The sequence below is a fragment of the Notolabrus celidotus genome, chromosome 22, assembly GCF_009762535.1.
Source record: "Notolabrus celidotus isolate fNotCel1 chromosome 22, fNotCel1.pri, whole genome shotgun sequence".
NCBI classification, from domain to species: Eukaryota; Metazoa; Chordata; class Actinopteri; order Labriformes; family Labridae; genus Notolabrus; species Notolabrus celidotus.
Window position 1 is genome coordinate 9,104,714 of NC_048293.1, and position 21,128 is coordinate 9,125,841.

At 40.9% G+C, this 21,128-nt stretch overlaps 2 protein-coding genes across 2 annotated transcripts in view; both read left to right on the forward strand.

Annotated features, from left to right (window-relative positions):
• Positions 1–2,067: 2,067 nt before the first annotated feature.
• Positions 2,068–12,563, forward strand: ythdf2 (YTH N(6)-methyladenosine RNA binding protein 2). The gene is made up of 6 exons (XM_034675654.1): positions 2,068–2,302; positions 2,527–2,551; positions 3,787–3,866; positions 6,489–8,183; positions 11,167–11,232; positions 11,533–12,563. The coding sequence occupies exons 1-6, from the start codon at positions 2,276–2,278 to the stop codon at positions 11,554–11,556; spliced, it is 1,917 nt and encodes a 638-aa protein (XP_034531545.1). The 5' UTR covers positions 2,068–2,275; the 3' UTR covers positions 11,557–12,563.
• Positions 12,564–13,055: 492 nt separating this feature from the next.
• si:ch1073-358c10.1 (mitochondrial peptide methionine sulfoxide reductase) overlaps positions 13,056–21,128 on the forward strand; it is a 54,200-nt gene continuing 46,127 nt past the window's right edge. Inside the window, exons 1-3 of the mRNA XM_034675656.1 lie at positions 13,056–13,645; positions 16,287–16,404; positions 16,647–16,723. Coding sequence (XP_034531547.1) covers positions 16,349–16,404; positions 16,647–16,723 — 133 coding nt within the window. The 5' untranslated portion in view covers positions 13,056–13,645; positions 16,287–16,348. The remainder of the gene's footprint in view (positions 13,646–16,286; positions 16,405–16,646; positions 16,724–21,128) is intronic.

Genomic DNA, 21,128 nt, shown 5'->3' on the forward strand with positions numbered 1-21,128 from the left:
GGGCACTTTTTACTTTGTATACATTTGAGGGGCTTGCAGAGAGCACTTCTTTTTTTATATATACATTGGTTGGGCATCCAGAGAGCACTTTTTTGTTTTATATATTGGTGGGGCAAGCAGAGGGCACTTTTTACGTTTTATACCTCCTTTTTTTTTTTTTTTTTTTTTAAGATTTATACATTTGAGGGCACAAAATATATATATATTATAATTTAAAACATTTAAATGCAAATGTAGAGAAAACCAGCAACCCAGATACAGATAAAGTTGATTAAAATTACACAATTTAGTGTATTCTAACTCCATCTATGGATGCCAAGATTTGCCAATCATGCAACATTTTTTAAAGTCTTATTTTGAGGCATCTATTGCACTCATTGCAATCAACTGCATATTTAAACCTTGTGAGAGAAAAAAGTAATTTAATAAATCAACATGGTCTTTTTCTCTGTAAATTGCATCTAATATGAGAAATATGCAGCATATTTAGAAACACCAAATGAAATAACAATAATGTGAGTTTGGATGTTATTTATTTAAATGGGTCTGTTTGTTAATCTGTCTCTCAGTTTTTACATATTTTTTAATTTTATTTATTATAATCAATCAAATCAAATCAACAATATGTATATAGCACTTTACACACAACACAGTTGATCCAAAGAGATCCAAAGAGAAAATGAAAATAAAAACACACAAACAGAGGAAGAGAGAGGGAAAGAAGAGTGGCAAGAGAGCAATATAATAAAAAATTAAATTAACAGTAATAACAACTACTGTAATAACAAGAAATACAATTAACAGTGCAGTGAGTTTCTGAGCCAGTGTGGTACGGGGCTCCCTGTTTCTTTCAGAATTGATTTTAAAGTCCTTTTACTATTTTTTAAAGCTCTTAACAGTCTTGCTCCTCCACACATTACTGATCTCCTGTCATTTTATGTTCCAGCCCTATCACTGAGGTCCTCGAATGCTTCCCTTTTAAATGTTCCTCGTGTGTCTCACACGAACACCGGCCAGAGGGCTTTCTGTTTTTATGCCCCTAGGCTGTGGAACTCTTTGCCTCTCTGGCAAAGCTCTCTGGGTGTTTTTAAAAGTAAACTTAAGACTCACCTTTTTAATCTAAGCTTTTAATTTGGAGTAGTTTATTTTAGCCATGGACTGCATTGTTATTATTATTATTTTTATTATTTTAATCATTATTATCTTAACCATTGTTTTAACATGTATATATCTTATTTTTTTTCTTGTGTTCATCTGATCTTGTTAACTTAACCCCGGGGTGGCAGTAGCTCAGTTCATAGGGACTTGGCTTGAGAACCGAAGGGTCGCTGGTTCGAGTCCCAGCATGAGCGAAGCTTGGCAAGTGGACTGTTGGCTGGAGAGGTGGTGATTCACCTGCCTGGGCACTGCTGAGGAGCCCCTGAGCAAGGCACTGGACCCCCAACTGTATGGGATGTGCTGGTTGACAGCAGTATCTTCACTCTGACATCTCTCCCAAAGTGCATGTCCACTGCATGTGTGTGTGCATGATTGTATGTATATAAACCAAAAAACTGTGCGTGTAGCATGACTGAACACAAGAGAAAAAAATTTGAATTTCCCCCCTGGGTATTAATAAAGTATGTTTCATCTTATTATTTTTAACTTTTCTTTCCACTCTTAATTATTTTATTAATTTTACTGTCCTCATTTTCTTTTTTTTTCTTTTTTTTAAGTATTTCCTTTCTTTAATCATGCCTTTTATAATTTTACCATTGCTGTTATTTTCTTACTGTCTTTTACTCTGTGAAGCACGTTGGGCTACATGTTTTTATGTATGAAAGGTGCTATATAAATAAAGTTGAGTTGAGTTGAGGGGCAGTTAAAAGCTAATGAATAAAAGTGCGTTTTGAGACGACTTTTAAAAGTCTCGACAGAGGAGGAGAATCGAATGGTGGGTGGAAGAGATCCCACAGTTTTTTTATAAGCCCAATCAAAAACCAGAGCTCCATGTCTGCATTCGCTCTATTCATATGGTCTCATACAAACCTGGCTCCTCCGCGCCACTAGGGGGCGCGTGTCCACCGTAAATAAATGCCATCGTGGGTTGACGAGGGCCGCCCAGCCATGTTGAGGAGTCTGTCAAGCTAACTGCAGCCCGCCATTGTGTAGAAACCAGGCTCTGTAGAGAGATAGGGGCGCTTGGCTAAAACTCTCCAATAGCTAGACCTATTCTACACCCTGCCGCTTTTATTTAGGAGCAAATTCAGTTACACAGGCTCCGGGGGGGAAAGACATGTCAGCCAGCAGCCTTCTTGAACAGGTAAAGAGAGGTATTTTCTGAACATTTACGAGGGCCAAATTTCTCAGCATCGCGACGGCTAGCGAGGATAGCTTAGCTCAGAGGAAGCGGCTGTGGCTCAGTAGTGCAGTAGGCCTGACCACCTGCTAAAGGAACTGACTGCTGAAATATATCTCTTCATCTATTTTTCCCCTTCCTCTCTTCTCATAAATCAAACCTTCATGAATCACCTGGACCCAATCCAGAGACCGAAAGGCCAAGCTAATAAAGGTAAGAGTTAATATTACCCATCGTTGTCAGCTGAGGCTCAGTGAATGCGGATCTTTTACGGTCGCTGCGTTGAAAATCTTGCGTGCGCGGAGGCAGTAGCTTGCCCCCTAGCTAGTCAGCATATAGGCCGTATTATGGAAGTGTTCTATATTTGGTATTTAATTCACCACTTGACTGTAACACAGTAGTACATTCCGCTTCACGGGAGTGTTTTCGGACCTTAACGTGACTATTCATTACTTTCTTTTTCATCTCCGAAACAGGAATTGTAAGGTCCCATTAGATAGCATTAGCATTCTTCTGACTAGCTAACGTTGAATGGCAACATGATACACATCAGCATCCTTTTCCTGGTTGAACATGTTACCTTTTTTATAGTACTGACAGGTGCTAAGGTACCCTTACTACTCTGCTTCTCTTTGTCAGGCATTTTCAAACATGTATGCAGTGGAAGGCTCCAGGTGCTATCACATCACGCTGGACACTCGGCTAGTGTTAGCTAAGTCCGTCATGTTGAAAGGACTCTTGGCGCTCGTTAACATGGAGACGCTGCAGACTGCATGCAGCTAACCACACGGCTAGCTTGCTAATTTAAACTCGTGGCTAAGTTAACCAAAAAATGACACGTCTTCCGACATGCTTTTCCTGGCCGCGCACTTTCCCCACACATTGCCGTTCAGACCGAAATGTTGGTTGGCATGTGTTTGCGGTCCAGTTTGCATTACAGTGTCGCTTTTCCATGCTCCGATCAGTGGTCAAAGATCCCCATGTCACCCTGCACAGCAACTGAAACAACGAAATCTATCAAAACAAACCGCGGATCACTGGGCCTCTTGCTGTATATTATGGACATAGACTATGTTCTCCAAATGTCATTTATTTTGTAACCTATGTTCAAATTTAATTTGGATACTTGTACAAGGGAATCGCCTGTCTGTTTGAGTTATCGTGTAACAACATGCAACTAGTGTATCTTAAATTATGGACTAAACTAGGAGCTGATTCATTTCTTTTTGAAAGCTAGTGCTAGGTAATCTGAATCATATTGAGCAGCTATAATGTGTAATGTCTGATCATGCCCAGCTTAATGACTTTTCCTGTGCTATTCATAAATGATTGCAAGGAGTGGTTTTGTTATGTAACAGGTTGTGATAAGGCTTATGTGATATGACAAGATAAAGTAATGTCACACAGACCTGGACACTCTGTTTACATCTGTGTTGTGTTTTTTTCAGTGCAAAACGGAGCTGTGACCCAAAAGGATACTTTGAATGACGATGAGTTTGAGCCTTACCTGAATACTCAGGCCAGACAGGTATGTTTTCAATAACCACTGTTAATCTTTGTAGTTTAGCACAATCACATGTAGTGTCGTAGACACCTTGTAGTACAAGCCTACATTTTTCGGATAGTTTCCTGTATTTTTAACCACAATTTTGATAGTCATTTTGGGTTAGTATACTAAGAGGTATCTTAATTATTCATATAGGTGTAGGGGTGTAACCATTCTTTTTAACAACGATTCGATTCGTATCATGATTCGTGGTTTCCGATACAATTAAAGGACAATATTGGCTCATTTAGAACAATACGATCTGAAACGACTGTCAGTGACTTGAAATCGATTCTGCAACTTTTTAGCCAATAATTCAACCGGTGTGACTGTGAAATAAATCCCTTGATACGGGACATTCCTAGATTCCTGTTGTTGCCGCGATGTTTTTCGCCCGAGCCGGGTTTTAGCCTCGTCTCTGACTAAACTTGCTGGCTGGACAGAGCTGATGTTACCTTGATGAACGCTGCAAGAGGTGCCTGGACGGTCGGCGTTGTGTGAAATCCCATGGCGTCTTAGTAGGTGGTTGGATAGATTTGTGGTGTTGCCGTGGTACTTGACTTAACCTTTACATATCCAACAAACAGCAAGCAACTTATTTATAACATCTCTGTCTTTGCAAAAACCAAAGTGTTTCCACACGCTGGACCGCAATGTAGGTAGCTTGACGATTTCTCGCTCTTCGACTTCTCTTCTGCCACCCGCCATGCTATGTTATGTTGTCTGCTGGCGTGTGGCGATGACGTCACAGACAGGCCGCCTCAATTGAGTAACGTTTAACGTCTTTATTATTAATAAAAGTGCAAAAAAAACACATCCATATAAAGTCTGCCGTGCTTAAATCCAATGCGTTATTTCCTAGTATCGATACAATCAATTTATCACCTTTCAAAACGATGTTAGCTCGATATATGTTGTCTGGAAGGCCAACTTGCCGAGCACAGATCGATGTAGTCGGCTCATAGGAATATAAATCGATACATCGATGTAGTAGATGAATCGTTACACCCCTATATAGGTGGCTTGTGTCCAAAGTCAGCTTTAAAGATGGCCCTGACATTGACCTTGTAGTTTGACATTGGAACATCCCCATATTGACATGCTTCTTTGGTATCATCATTCATTCTTCTTCCTCTACCTTAAATACTTCTACCTCCAAATCATTTTATTAAATGAAATTACCTGAATCCATTAATTTAGCAATAACTTTTAGAATTTCTTCTCAGACTATTTGCTGAAACATTGAGTGGTAAATGCTAAATGTTGTTGTGCGTACCGTTTTTGTGACATGCAATAAAGTAATCTGCCAGAATATGAAATTAATCAGTGCTAGCATAGTGTAACCCAGTCACTAAGTAGTTAAACCTTTTTAAGCTTTTACGCTAGTGTATGCTAACATAAGCTTAATTAAAGTTATGTAGCTCTACGGCTGTTGTTGTTTCAAGAGGTGTACAGATTAGTGTTGACAAAACTGGTAGGGCTTGATCAAGAGATGTGACTTCATTGTTAGCTGTTTATCTGATTGTGTGATGTAGCTGTTAGCCACTTCCTCAACACACAGAATGCTGGTAAGGGTGTGTTTGATTTATTATTTCCATTATGGCCATATCTAACATGATCATTTAATGGATTTCAAATGCACTCCCAGTCTAATTACTAAAAACAGCAATCATGTCGCTCTGACAATATACACGTTACTGAAGTGAAGCTTTAAAAAGACATCAGGCTGACTGGCTCAGAAATGTCACAGTAGCACTACAGCTCACAGAATCTCGTGACGCTAGTTTGCAGAACAAGATCTGGACAGACTAGTCCCAAAACTTCAAATTTGTGTTGGTTTTTCCACCCCTGAGAACAGAGAAGTGTGCCTTTTTATCTTTTTCCAGATCTTGTTCCATTGGTCATGTGCAAGTAGTGTTCTCAGATTTAAAAAACAAAACCTCCTATACTGCCATGTCACATTACCAGCAGTATCCATTTTTTTTCTGAGTAAGCAACAAGCAAAATGTTTTAAATATGCCACTGAGGAAGAAAAAAATCTGCAATAATCTTGAGAATTTTAGTTTTTTTTTTTGGTGGTATTTAGGATGCTACAGAAGCACTATTTATTTGTATGTTGTGCAAATGTGACTTTTCTGAATTATTATTTTAATTTCATATAGACATCAACATTCCTGAATATATCTGTTACAACCTAATCATATCATATTGTTGTGAAACATGAGTTAAACTCCGTTCCTAGCTGTTCCTGGGTACCCCATATCACCACATGTGGGTCCCAGGAACTCATTGCATTAAAAACATAGCGACAAATTAACGGTAATAAACAAGAAATGTGGTTGTTTGTGTATCTGCAGAGAGTGTGCCCTCAAATTTTCTTTAATCTGGACACTTTAAAGCATCAATCAGGACTAATAGAATCCATGTAGGAACCAGAGGTGGCATTGCTGTCACTCTCCTCTACTTAGCCTGTCTGCGTCAGACATAAATGTAACCTGAGATGCCAAAGGGACTAAACAAAACAACAGTATCTGAGTGTGTTGCAAAAAAGTTTTTCCTTCTTTCAGGCAGATTCTCACTAAAATATTTTCTGTTTCTGTGTAGAGCAATGCCTATACGGCCATGTCGGACTCCTACATGCCCAGCTACTACAGCCCCTCCATAGGATTTTCCTACTCCCTAAATGAGGCAGCATGGTCCACAGGTGGGGACCCTCCTATGCCTTACCTGGCCTCCTATGGACAGCTGAGCAATGGGGAGCCCCACTACCTCCCGGACGCTATGTTTGGCCAGCCAGGCCCCCTGGGGAACAACCCTTTCCTGGGCCAGCATGGTTTCAACTTCTTCCCTGGCGGTATCGACTTCTCAGCATGGGGAAATAGCAGCTCTCAGGGACAGTCGGGGACACCACAGAGCTCTGGCTACAGCAGCAGCTATGCTTATGCTCCCAGCTCGCTTGGAGGTGCCATGATCGATGGACAGTCCCCGTTTGCACCTGCCGCCAATGAGCCTCTTAACAAGGCCCCTGGTATGAACAGCCTTGACCAGGGCATGGCTGGGCTTAAGATCGGCAATGCTGCTCCTGGTGGTAATGGGGACATGGCTCCTAAGGTGGTGGGCTCTGGCATACCTGGTGGGGGTCCTCTTGGCCCTGTATCATCTGTAGGACCTCCCAGCATGCCTCCTGTCTCAATCGCCCCTGCCAAGCCTGCCTCCTGGGCCGATATTGCCAGCAAACCAGCCAAGCCTCAACCCAAGCTGAAAACCAAGGGTGGCATGGTGGGTGCCAATTTGCCTCCTCCGCCCATTAAACACAATATGGACATCGGCACTTGGGACAACAAGGGCAATATGCCTAAAGCTGCCACCCCTCAGCAGGTGCCCTCTATTCCCAGCAACGGGCAGCCGCCCAACCAGGCTTCCCCACAGCCTGCAGCTACTGCTGCAGGAAACCCTCAAATGCCCCTCAGCAATGGACAGCTGGGACAGCCTGTTTCTCAGATGGGGCAGCATCAGCTTCCACCCAGTGGACAACCAGGTATGACTCAGATGCCCCAGCCTCCTCTCTCCCAGGGTCCTACTCCTCAAAGCCAACAGCAGCAACCTTCTCAACCTACTCGTTGGGTTCCTCCACGGAACAGGGCCAATGGATTTGGGGATGGCAGTGGGAGTGGTACAGGCCAGTCACCACCGAGCTCCTCTGGTGTGGGTGTGGTTCCTGGGGTCCCCTCTGAGCCTCACCCAGTCCTAGAGAAGTTGCGCATGGTTAACAATTATAACCCCAAGGACTTCGACTGGAATCCCAAGCAGGGCAGGGTGTTTATCATCAAGAGCTACTCTGAGGACGACATTCATCGCTCCATCAAGTATAATATCTGGTGCAGTACGGAGCATGGCAACAAGAGGCTGGATGCAGCTTATCGTTCATTGGGCGCCAAAGGGCCGCTTTATCTTCTGTTCAGTGTCAATGGGAGTGGTCACTTCTGTGGTGTAGCAGAGATGCGCTCACCCGTGGACTACAACACGTCTGCTGGCGTGTGGTCACAGGACAAATGGAAGGGTCGTTTTGATGTGCGCTGGATCTTTGTTAAGGACGTTCCCAACAGTCAGCTAAGGCACATTCGGCTTGAGAACAACGAAAATAAGCCAGTGACCAACTCTCGGGACACACAGGAGGTACCACTGGACAAGGCCAGGCAGGTGCTTAAGATCATCGCTGGATACAAACACACCACTTCCATCTTCGATGACTTTTCTCACTACGAGAAGCGTCAGGAAGAGGAGGAATGTGTGAAAAAGGTAATAAACAGTTGAATACTGTGAATTATAATACTGATGTACGAGCAAAGTGCTTAACTTGTATTGAAGAAGGTTCAGTCTATGATACTAGTTTGGGAGTTGTAAGCATCAAAAGTTTTTCTTTCTCATGTGAGGGACCAGCGGAAAACAAAGGATTAACGGTGAATTTATTTCCTTGTTTGAACTTTGTGTTTGTACACAACAAAATTTTGCGATTTCTTTTCCTAAATTTTTCACTGTGGTGCCATGTGTTCTTTCTGTATAATCACTCGCATGTATTACTTTGCTTTAAAATCAAAGGTAGACGTAAAAGAATGGAGATCAGAAATAATAGACCTCATTCCCAAGGTGTCGTCCTTCGTCCTATCAAGTAATACAAACATTTACAATCTACTGAATTGTTGTCTTGTCACTGCTCACCTGTTGATAAGCAGCAACAAAGATAATTTATTGATACATCTGAAGTGACACTGCACTATATTTTAAGTAAAAACATTTGTGCTCTAATTTGCTAACATCAGAGCACAGCTAATGTTCATATTCAGCCACTCTTCCTTAGACAATTCTGTTTTACAATCGAAGATCAGATCAGGAAAAGTAAAATATTATTATTAATCATAGAAAAAAATATTTTTATAGATGACTACTCGAGCGTTTATGCTGTCTATTTTAACTTCACGCTCTCTGACAATATGAGGATGGTCTGTCTGTACAGGCAGACTTCAGTGTTGCAGTTTAACCAGGGACACTATTAACTGGCTAACCAGTTAGCAGGGTTTCTTATTATATCAAAACACTGGCAGTCTTACTTCCATTATCTGGGATATAAACCTTAGTCAAGTGACAGGATGAGAAACCTCCCGTGTGCACCAACAATTTTCTTTGAACAAATCAACAAATATTTGAATAATTTTGCACAGACTCAGAAAAAAGAGATGATAAATGGATATAGCAACTGGATTCAGGGTTATATCCCAAGTGTTGAAGGTAAGACACATGTACAGTGCTTGACGGGGAAGTTAAATAGAATGAAAACAAAAAAAGTAGTCTGTAATGAAAATAATTCTGTTTGTGCAGATGTTTCGCTTTTCCTCTTATGTCCATGTTTTTTTTTTTAATGAACTTTGTTTATTAGAACTTTTTTTGACAGAATTTGACAATTTTTGACCACTTGGAATTAACAGTGCCATATTAAAAATAAGACACAAAATCCTTCAATATTAACAAGAACACAAAAATGAATTAATTAAAAATGAAACAACAAACAAACGTTATGGGAATAACAATAATTATGTCCATGATTTTAAAATGTTTGTTGAATAGGAAGTGGCTAAATGCTAACATTAGCTGTGTTCTCATGTTAGCTAATGGGTTGTCAATTTTTTTTTTTTTTACTGAAAATATAGTGTCTCTGGATTTTAACCTTTCATTCTATTTGTATCTGCTTATCAGTGAGTTAGCGATGGCATTACATTAATTCATCAAATTGTCAACGTTTATACGGCTTAACGACCTGAGACACAATAGTAAGACACAATAATAACATTGACGCTTCCCACCCGGAGTGTGATGTACCCCCCCCCCCCCAAAATGATGTAGCACACAATAGCTGTTTCTATTTTAATCAGGGTTGACATCCTACTGCTTACATCAAATAATGGGAATATTTGGAGTTATCAGTATTTTTTTATTTATGTCCTTTAACATGGGTACATGAAATTGGACTCACACATTTTAGGGTTGACTCAAACCTGTTAAGATGATTTATCGTAGCTCTGTCAGTGTCAACATATGGAACAGTAACAGACAAATGTGTTGCAGCTCACAAGGGATTTTTTCTGCATTGTTTACAGTTTTTATGTTGTAAAAACAGCACTCATTGACACTGGGGTTTGAAGTCCTACACGGTGATATAAAATATAACCTGATATGGTTTTATTTGATAGGCACATTCTTTAAAAAGGTTGCCAAGTCAACATATTTACTTACCATCTACATAAAAGCTTTTAACGAACTAAACTGTTCTAGTTGAAGAAAAGCATTTATTTTCCACAAATTTAGTGGGTTCTGTTAGTTTAATGCCATGAACTTTTATTTCAGTTGGATCCTTACCATATCACTGTATGTGTATTCTAAGTAATCCCTAAAGTCTAGTGCAACTCCACTTAAAGACACAAAAATGTGCTGCTTAAAGTGAATGTTTGGTGCTTTAAGTCAGGATGAGCTTCCAGAAGAAGATGGTTAGGATTTTGCAGAAATTGTATTGTTTACGTTGCAGATTTTGTTAGTCACTTACTGTAAATGCCACCAAAATGCCTTCACATACAGCTTAAACTGTCCTGTCATCAGTTATCTTGTAAATGACAAGATTATTTCACAGCTGTAAACTTGATGTGATTATATGAAGTGTTCAATGATGTGCTTTATATGTCACATTTTGGGACTGTTAGAGCATACAATATCTTGAATCTGAACTTCTGCATTCCAAAATTTGATTGTCTTTTGAGTTATTCCCCTATTAATACCCAAAATGCAGCACTCTGAGTAACTCTTGACCATGTTTCGATGACACAATGATTGATAAGTGAGAGAGAGAAACTTCATCTATTTGTGAAACTTCAAAAAGTCTTTATCCAGGGTATACAATGTTAATTTAGGTATTATTTGTAAGTATGAAATGAATAAGTGCTTAATGGTTTATTCCAATTACATAACATTCCATTTTCAGCTCGTACTTTTCTTCTCTCGTATCTGATTCTTGTAATATATTATCAGGTAGTGATGTTATCTAGATTGTAGCTGTTAATGATAAACTGTCATGTTCACTGCAAAATTTCAAAATCCTCTGCTGGTGCTAATCATGGTCTAGCAAACATATTATTTTTTTTGCTAGATTTGTGACATAGATTGGATTTTAATTATAGCAACTATCTTGTTTGGATGTGGTCCAAGTATGCTCAGTTTTCACCCCTCTGTGTGACAGGTGGAGGTCCAAGGCAGCGAGCCATATCCCAGCAACCCCAGCAACAGGAGTCATTACAGGCTTCAGGTAAATGACTTCATCTGTCACAATGTGCTGAAGCAGTGCACATATTATTTTGATACTAAATGTGTAAAGCTTTGATGTGGTGTTTGTGAATTTTACTTGTCTATCATGCATCTAAAAAAGTTGTTGGGGAAGTGTCAGTAAGTGGTTGTAGAAGTAAACAAACTGAATCTGTGGAGTGATTGTGTACACTTGAGGTCAAAGAGTAAACCAGAATTATCTTTATATTTTTTAGGATCAGGGTCAAATATGTTCATGTGCATTTCATTTTTCCTAACTTATTGTGTTTTGATTTTCTTCTAGGAGCGCCAAGGACGAGTCAAGTAACAGTTGGTGCTTTTGTCAAAAGACTGCAATGGCCCCGCCTAAAGCCCTATCCACCCCATGACATCATTACATCCAGATCTCTAAGAAATTCTAACGGGGTGAAGAATTAACCAAGGACAAAAAAAACTAAATGAAGACTCTCTTGATTTCTTTTGACTTTAAAGACTTACTTCGAACTTGTAGTAAAAAGAAAAAGGAAACGATTATTCATAGGACTACAACTAAATGCATAGCATCCTTAGGTGAAATCTTTTTTGCCCCACCCCATTCCACTACATATGCTTTCCCCCCTTGTATGCTGCTTTTTCCTTTTTTAAATGAAAGGATCATCCCTCTGTTTTTATGGTCCAAGAGCAAGCCTGTAATTCTCACACAAACACACAAATCCAATAGAAGTTTGTAGTGTTGGCTAAATTTAGTGTCCCAAAGTCAAGAATGGGCAGTTTGTCTCATTTTCTTTGTAACCACCCTCACCCCCCTCACCCCCCTGTCTTTCTGAGGATGCTCACATCTTCATCCAGGACCCAGTGGAGTTTCCTCCTCAGTGGATTTTCATCTTCAAGGACACTCACCCCAGAATCTTTTTTCATATGTGCTCGCCATGTTTCGTTTGAGAGGACTGAAGGTGTTCAGAATGGCCCTCTTGTTTTGTTTTGGCATGTGGTGGACCGAGTATGTGGGGACAGCCAGGCCTGAAGAGGAAGGGTAGTGAAAGGGGGGGTGAAGAGTGTGAAAGCAGAAGAAATGTTAAGTTGATGAGCCTTGCTCAGTGTATAATTTTATGGTCTAAAAAGTGATTGGGGCCCTCTGTTGACAGTCTTCATTGGACTTTATTTACCCTCTGTTCCGTTCTCTTGGACAAGTTAATTCATCATTGCTTTGGGCTGCTTTCTTGTATTTTGTTTTTCCTCCTTCCTCAGTTTTCTAAAGACAGTGATGCGAGTGGCCTTGCCCCCACTCTTTCTATTAATCAGTTCAAAGTAATAAATGTGGTATATTCAGCAGAACTGGTGTGCATCCCCTTGTTTGACTGTAATTGAATTTGTTGCGCAGTGTCTGTAGATTATTTTCTTCAGTTTGTCTCGTCCCTCCCAGGTTCAGGAACAAACTTTTTTCTGCTTTCCCTTCGTGTTCAGCCCATCCACCCTCTGTCCTCACTCTGAACTAAACCGCTGTACCCTGCATTTCTTTCATCTCCATTTTCCTTCCTGATCACATCCTCTGCACTTCATGTCCCATCTCTGACTGCTCAGCCAACTTTACATATAATATCACAATCAGCTTCCATCATTTTCAGAATGTTAATGTTGGTGAGTTTAAATATAAAGGAAAAAAATACGCAAGGTCCTCTTTCAGAACTACTGGCTTTTATTCGTGGCATAATAAAGATGCTCCACAAATTGGTGTATGGGTTTTCTTCCTTTTTTGGTAGTCACATGCGTGTCTAATTGAACCTGTCCACATTTGTTGTATCTACTGTGCAGAACATGCTACCTGATGGGTAACAACTTTCTTTTCTCATGTGTATTACGTGATCTTTAGCATTGGGGCTATCCTCTATAGAGTAATTATTTTCTTGAGCTGTAAAAATGTATTCTTCATCTCGTATTCCTGCCCATGTTCAAACACCTGCTCAGGAGAGTATCTGCAATCCGCCATTTTCTCTTCTTCTCAATGCAGTTGTAGCGCACGTCGCGGCCACAAGAGGGAGACACAGCACAACCTACTGCTGCGCATCTTCCATCCTGTACAGGAGGACACTCGTTTCCTTCAGGGGTCATATCATCAAGCTGGGCCGCCTTTACAGCAAGTCTTTACTGACAGTTTGTAGCTTCATTTTTTCAAGTTTCTTGGCTGTTGCTTCCATTATTGATAAAATAAGCACACAACTTCAACACAAAAAGTTGAAATAAGTCACGTTTAGGTTGGCCTCTACTTTTTACAGTCTATGGTTGGCCTATGTGTTTAAGTTGTGACGTACATGGTTATTTTGCCCCTGTGTGCAAAACGTTTCATAACACCAATAGCATTAAGACGAGGACTGAAATCCCCTAATTTCAGAATAACTTAGTGTAATTTCCACCCACAGGTAAGTTCAACAAAAATACCCATAAAGCTTACTTAAATTAGAGCAAGATATTAAGGCACAATACTCTCCTTTTTATTTATTTATTTTTTATTTATTTTATTTTTAACAGGAACGTCACTATCAGCTAGCCTGAAGATTGCGTACAACTCACCTGGTGCAATCTGTTTGCTAACATTTAAAAACATAATATAGGCTATAGCACACATTATTTACATCAAAATCATTATGTTTTGTAGATTTTTAATACTTGTTAATGGCTGTGATTTTATCAGGGGTTTTTTTTCACTAATGTATTATTTTTGAATCGTCCATACAACGTCTTGTTACCATATTATGAAGATAAAGTAGAATACCAACGTTTATTAAGGTAACACGCGGATAAAATTGAAATAATATCAAGGCCTTAATTCAATTGAAGTGTAAAGCTGCAAAACATCACCACCGTTAAAATCTGTGACCACTATCAGTCAGCTTTTTTAGGTGGAAGTCCAGCTTTTATTTAGAGAAGAAATGCGTGTTTATGTTCTGTTTCGCGGAGCAGGAGGAGGGGGGTCGACGGCACGTGTCGTGTCTGCGTTGAGGGTGCGTGGCGAACACGCTGCCTCGAGGGGATCTCCCGTGACCCTTATCAGCGCGTCTCTGGGGACTGCCTTTCAGCCACTCCTGGGATGCAAATGAACGTCCATAAAAGAGAGGGAGACAGAGACAGCAACCGAAACGATGGAGGAGAAGAAAGGGAAATGGGACCATGGGGAGAAAGTGTACGAGAAGGAGGGGGGAGGGTGACGGCGGAGAAGAAGAGGGGAGGAGGTCAGCACTTATATTTTAGAGCAAAGATCAGGCTAAATGCAGGGAAGAGATGGAGGACCGAAATGAGTTGGCCTACAGTTGTAAGAGGTTCTCTAGTGTGTGTGTGCGTGTGCGTGTGTGTGTGGCTGACTGCAATGTAGGGTGTATTATGACAATAGCAAAAAAGGGAAAAAGTTAAATATATTAATTTAAAACAGCTTTTTACTTGGTATTTTCTCCTTAAATTGACCTTTTTTAACTAAATAAATTATAATTGGTTACTATCTCTCATAGTCTATGATGCCCTGCTTTTATTTGTAACATTTGTCCCTTCTAATTTGCACTTTGTTATGTATTGTTTAGTCAGAGCTTCACATAATGTGCGTGGTGTCGGTGGGTTCATAATGCACGGCAAGGTCATGGTTCTGCTTTATTTTCCCCTCATTATCATAAGGCATCCATCTCTTTCTTCCATTAGTGACGCTTCACCATGTCGCCAACCTGACCTCTATTTACATGACTAAATTAGATTTCTTCTCCCTTTTCATGCGTTTTGTTTCGCTGAGCCTGCCTCTAATACTCATAAGAAAAAACACAGTAAAGTGAGAAAACGCATCAATGCCGGAAAGTTCTACTGCTTTCTCTATACCGTATCTTATTATATTTTAGGAATAAAAGTTTTCTTTTCTCTATCACAATCAAATTGTCTGTAAATGTCCCTATGATGTCCCCCTTTAATTTCACCAACATGTCAGCATTATTTTCGCTTCATCTGTAAAAGCAGTGGGGGTTAAAATATATATTAAGTATACATTTATGTATGCTATTTAGGAATATGTCATAATGATGGATGTTTTAAGCACTTGAGTGAGGGGGCCCTACACGCGGTCACCTGCTCTCCATCACCAGGGGTCCAGCACTGTTTACATATTGAGTGTTACCCCCTCATTTCTCCTAGTGTCCCAATTCTATTGAGAGTTTTTGAGAATGCATAATGTGCAGACAGGGGAAGGGGCCCGTAAACAGTTGATGACCTCTGTCTCAACATATGTGGCACACTTGCCCTCTGCACGCTCTTATTGTCTGGAGATGACAGAATAAAAAAACATGTCATCCACTGATGTATCAGCATATAAAGAGGCGCATTGGCCCGGGCGGATTTTGTTGAAAAATGCCTTCTGCATTTATCTTTAAATCTCTCCAGCATAAATGTAGCATTCTCTAAGATGGTTTGTTTTGTGTTGATTATATCAAAACTTCCCATGTTAAACACATTCTTGAGTTACATCTTGAATAGACTACCCTTATGTTAAAGCAGCAGGCAGCGAAATAGATCAAAATGAATCTAGACAAAAATCCACGATTTCATTTTTTCTTTGATATTCCGCCTCCATCATTTGAGATGTAGGTCAACTCATCTCTATCGCCTACAGCGGTTTACAGCTTGAATCATTTGATGCAGCGCTGTGATTATAGGAGTTGAGATGAAGCTCATTATTTAAATGACTTGATGTGCTTTGGGCCTTTTACTTTGAAGAGACTTGCTAGATAGTACAAATAGAAATGTTGTCTGTGGAATGACTTCTTTATTGAGACTTTTTTGCAGGAAAATAAGCACAAACAAAGCCATGACATTAAAAATTACAAGAAAAAACTGCTTTAATGTAGCTTAGAATTGTAAAATAAAGAACAACATATTTTGTAATGAAAAAATGGGAATGAAATAAACCAGCATGCATGAGAATGATCCAGAAGTTGTTTGCTTTTTATGTTAAGGGCACAAGTAGGTGAAAACAATATTTCTGCTTTTTCGGTGCATTATCCTCACCCTGTTTTTGCATCTTCCTCTCAGATTCAGCAAGTGTACGCTCATGCGTAAACACACAGACCTTTGAAGTGGCCCTCTGTCACCACATGGCAAATCCCCCTGGTGTGATCCCTCTGTCCATTTGGCCACAAGACCCACACTGGTAGGCTGCCTATGGCTTTGCCTGTTCTGTCATTATTGAAACCAGTATATTTCTTCAACTGGTGCCCAGTAATTATGGCTGATTTCCCCCTGTTCCCTATATTATTCAAAATTACCTCTCCTCAAAGCTTTGACCCATCTGTTCACCTGTCTTAGGTCGCTGCTGCTCTGTAACCTCTTTACCTAATGCTTCTTCTCCGGCTTCTGTGTGACAATTAACGTTGTCTCCTGTTAATCTCATAGGATTGTGGTGAACATCCATCTGTGCAGTCGTCAGAGCCACTCTCCTGCCCTGTGGCGGCTTAACGTTGGTGTCTCAGGTGAGCGAAGACTGTGGCTTTTCTCTTGGCATTCACCGCGTGCCTTAATTGTATTGAAATTAAATCAAGGTCCACTGTGAACACAAAGAGCTCAAACCCAAACTTAGAAAATGTTCCTGCTTCCTTCATGTCCTGTTCTGCTATGTTACTTACCCTGCGTACAGCAACACTTTCCCTCCTTTGTAATCACAACCTACAGCAATTTTCAACATGAACACTATTTTCTTAAAGCTGCCAATTTCTGAATCTTGACGGTACATCCTTTTGTTTAGTATTTTTCAGACTTTCTCCTTACTCTTTCCTCACCTGTGATTTCTCCTCCCTGTGGGCTCAGAGGGGGCTATGCGGTCCTTTCACACGTCAAAGTACATTGCATGCTAATCCCACATATACATGCATCCTCTTTTTGCAACAAAAACATGATTTCAACACAGACAAAACAGGAAAAAACACAGAAATGATACAAGCCAATGACACTGTAAGTCTTTTAAATGAAGAGCCCAGAGTGTGTGAATGCATCCATGCGTTTGTGAAGGTTTTACAGCAACAAAATACGAACAAAAATAAATATTATCAGAGCAGCAGGTGCAGTATTAAGGCATTCTCTGTATACATATACTACAGCAGACTAAAAAAGCAGGACAGAGAGAGGAGAGCACAGAGAGTGAGCTAGAGCGAGCGAGCACAGCTACCTTTGTTGCACCATAAAGAGAGCAGCAGCCCAGCTACCTGACTGCTACCATTCCTGCAGACCATCTTCCCCTCAGAGCAAAACAAAGGATGACGACTAGATATTTAGGAGTACACTCTGCGATGCGTAGCTATGCCTTATCCTCGCCATAGTGCAGCCTCCGCTGGTCCTGGTTAAGAGCTTGGTACGGTTTAATCAGACCAAGCAGTTCTTCATTACAGTTGGTAAAGCTGTGTCGTTATCTCCCCCTTTCCCTCCCTCTCTCCCTCCCTCCTACTCTCCATCTCTTCTCTCTCTCCCTCTCTCTCTCTCTGTGCACTCTGCGCATGTAACTATAGCCATGTACAGACTGTAAAACAGGATCTAAATGACAGGCATCTACCTCTGTTAAATATCAAATTATTTAGCAAAGTTTAAATTCTGGTATCTAGACAGGTAAAACTAAAGTGGGAATTTAGCTTCTTTGCCGTTGCGCAAGACTCTAGCATCAAGAAAACTGCAACTGTTACATTTAAAATTCCTTTCTTTTTAAACTCATAATCACTGCATTCAGTTCCTTTCTATATTTGCCAATAGAGTTCTTCACTAGCACGAGCAAAACAGGGTTTCTGTCAAATGCAATATATCCTTCCTCTCTAAAGACGAGATTAAAAAAAAAAAAACAGCAGAGGAGCTGCAGAGTATTTCCTCCTTTTGGGTCCGTGGTCCTGGTTTTGTTATTGTTGTTGCTGAAGTTGTAGCTGTGACAGTGCAGCTCCATCATGTGAAGAAGGTCCTTCTGGGGTTGGGAAGAGCAGGGGTGCACTCACACAGAGAGAGAGATTTGGTGGGATGGCGGACAAGAGGGGCTGAAGGGACGGGAGGCAGGCAGGTGTCACGCATGCAGTCAAGGGGGGAAAAAACAAACTAAATTTACCCAGTCACCACCGTTAGAAAAAATCCTTTGGATCTGCTCAGGACAAAACCAAAAAGGAAAAGGAAAAAAGCCCAAGATGTAAAATATACATATATAAGCCGGGTCGGTATATATGTATAAGGATCCAAGAGGGGAGAAGGAGGAAGAGGAAGGAGATAAGGGATGGACGGACGAGGAGGAGGAACAGGCAACTGGCTCACACACAGACACACTGCGCCGAGGCGAAGGCACGGGCTTCAATTTATGCTTTCTGGTCGACACCACCCCCCACCTCACACGCAAACACACACACATGCAGACACACACACATATACACACACACTGAAAGCGTCCCGCCCCTATCTGCCCCTGTCCCTGTCCTGTCCCGTACTGGATGCGTGGCCCAGCTGATCAGTGCAGAGGGATTAGCCAACGGGGCCAGCTGGCAGGGATTACACAGGCAAAGTGGGGGAGGTATATATGTGTGTGTGTGTGTGTGTGTGTGTGTGTGTGTGTGTGTGTGTAGGGGGGGCATTGGGAGGGGGGACGAGGGGTGAGGAGGGTAGTCCTAATACTGGAAGGTGGGGGGGAAGGGAGGCACTGTCTTGTCCTGCACACACACAGACACACACAGATGTTCACATACACATTTCCTGCACATATGTATCATGCACCATCGCCTGAATACGAAATAAAATGCTTACAAATATTTCTTTCTGAATGCACGGGCTGCAGCGGCACACACTGCCGCGGTAAGCAGCCAGTAATGCATGTGGTGCATCCTCTTGCCGGCGAGTCACGGCGACGCACACTGCTGATTAATGTATGTAAATGTGCAGCAGGCAGTGGGGGGATTGATGGATGGAGGAGGGGGTAGAGTAGAGAGAGAGACAGAGAGAGAGGAGAGAGCGAGGGAGGGAACCCCACGGGAGAGCAGGGCCAGGCTGACAATGCAAGGCTTTGACCCTTGACCCCTCTCCGCTCCATCATCCGCGGCCATCAGCTGATCCCGGGAAATGGACAGCCGCAGTAGCACCCCCCCCTCCGTCTCTTTTTACCTCTCATACGAACACACACACACACACACACAGACACACACAGACACACACAGACACACACACACACACACACACACACACACACACACACACACACAGTCGTCCACTAACAGGGCCAACCTCACCTCCTTTTTTTCACCCATCCTTTTCCATCACTCGCTCCCTCCAGCACTCCATCGCTCTTTCTCGTCTCATGCCTTACTTCACCACTTAGCTCATCCCGATATCCCTGCTCCTAACCTTTCTCATTATTTTGAAATGTGTCGACTTCTACAACTGTCATATCTGTGCAGGAGGAGATGCATTCTGTATGAGGATGGTTTTTGGGGGCTTGTGTTTTGATTTATCCCCCTGAATTCAAGAATTTTTGCTTTCGGCCTTAGTTTTGCTTTTTTTTCTCCCTAGAACTGTGAGGACCTATGTCACAGCGTTTTCATATTACATCTACACGTGGGGTGAAAGCAATGATGTTGCCTGAATAAAATCCAAACAATCAATTCAAATAAATTTTAAATGTATGTATGGGGTTTGAAATGAGACAAGTTATCATTATATTAACACTTACATTCAAAGCTAATTTTGTGCTATACAAACAAGCTGTAGAGGTTTTCTTAGAATGTTTCTTCTAAGTCAAATTGACTATTTTCTGTCTGGTTTGGTTTTTAATAGTCCCTTTGACTCATATTGTAGGTAATATTTTTCATTTTTGTTACTTTTTACATTTTATTTAATTCATTCTGGCTTTGTTAGTGTGATAAGACCAGGTAACACAAAAAACACATGCAGGCTTATCAACCGCCCGTCTTTGCACCAGTAGCATTTTGACACGCATTTACTTCACACCTTCTGATCTCCTTTTTTTAGTAAAAGCATTAAAGTATTTTAATACCATGCAAAATTACAAACCTGTACTGGGTTAAATATTCTAAAATGTGATTTATGTTATTCTTCACTGAAAATGCAGTCGGTCTTTATTCTGTCGGCAAATCTGCAAAATTCTCCATGGTTCAGAGGGATATTTCAGAAATATGTAAAGTTAGCATTAGCTGAATCGAGTGTTGTTTAGTAAAAAGCTAAATGTCAAAGTTTTTGCAGGCTGTCATCAGCAGTTTGAGCTACAGTACACAAGACAGAGCTTCAGCTCAGTCCGGAAAATACACAATCGCAAACTCCTGCATACACATGCAAACATGCCAGAAACACACACATGTGCACACACTCCGAGAGACAGTCACAGAGTGATTTCTGCAAAATCAAAGAGACATTTTTAGGGCCTTGCAGGCAGAAAACAGCAGCAGTGTTTTATAGAAAATATATAGAATCAGACATGGTCGATGTGTGACAAATAGGACATTAGTTTGGATCTGTTTACATGAAATGCACAATAACATTGCAGCACAGCTTTTAGTGTGGAACGATGGAGAGAGCATGGCCTTATATTTCTCAGGGATGGAAAGATGGGATTTCAGAGTAGACGTGTGTAAAGGCAGTTTGAATAGAGGCACGAAAAATTCCCTTTCCTTTATTTTGGGGGGGGATTATGCGTGTCCAAAATTTGCGTCAAATACTTAAAAAAAAATTATCTGAGAAGAATGGAACCTTATTATTTATGGACATAAATTACATGCCATAAATTTTCACACATTCTGTACTGTATATGTTTTTTATTTAGGTTTTGCGTTGTGCGTTCATGCGTTGGCATGAAGTAAAGAAGGAGATTTGAGGCTGCATTTTGATGTCCTGCTGCCCCATTCTCCATTT

Bases quoted from the DNA above. Each gene is read 5' to 3' on its own strand.
- ythdf2 (XM_034675654.1), top strand. From the start codon at position 2,276: ATGTCAGCCAGCAGCCTTCTTGAACAG. The intron at 2,303-2,526 runs GTAAAGAGAGGT...GACCCAATCCAG, and splicing joins CCAGCAGCCTTCTTGAACAG to AGACCGAAAGGCCAAGCTAA. The intron at 3,867-6,488 runs GTATGTTTTCAA...GTTTCTGTGTAG, and splicing joins TGAATACTCAGGCCAGACAG to AGCAATGCCTATACGGCCAT.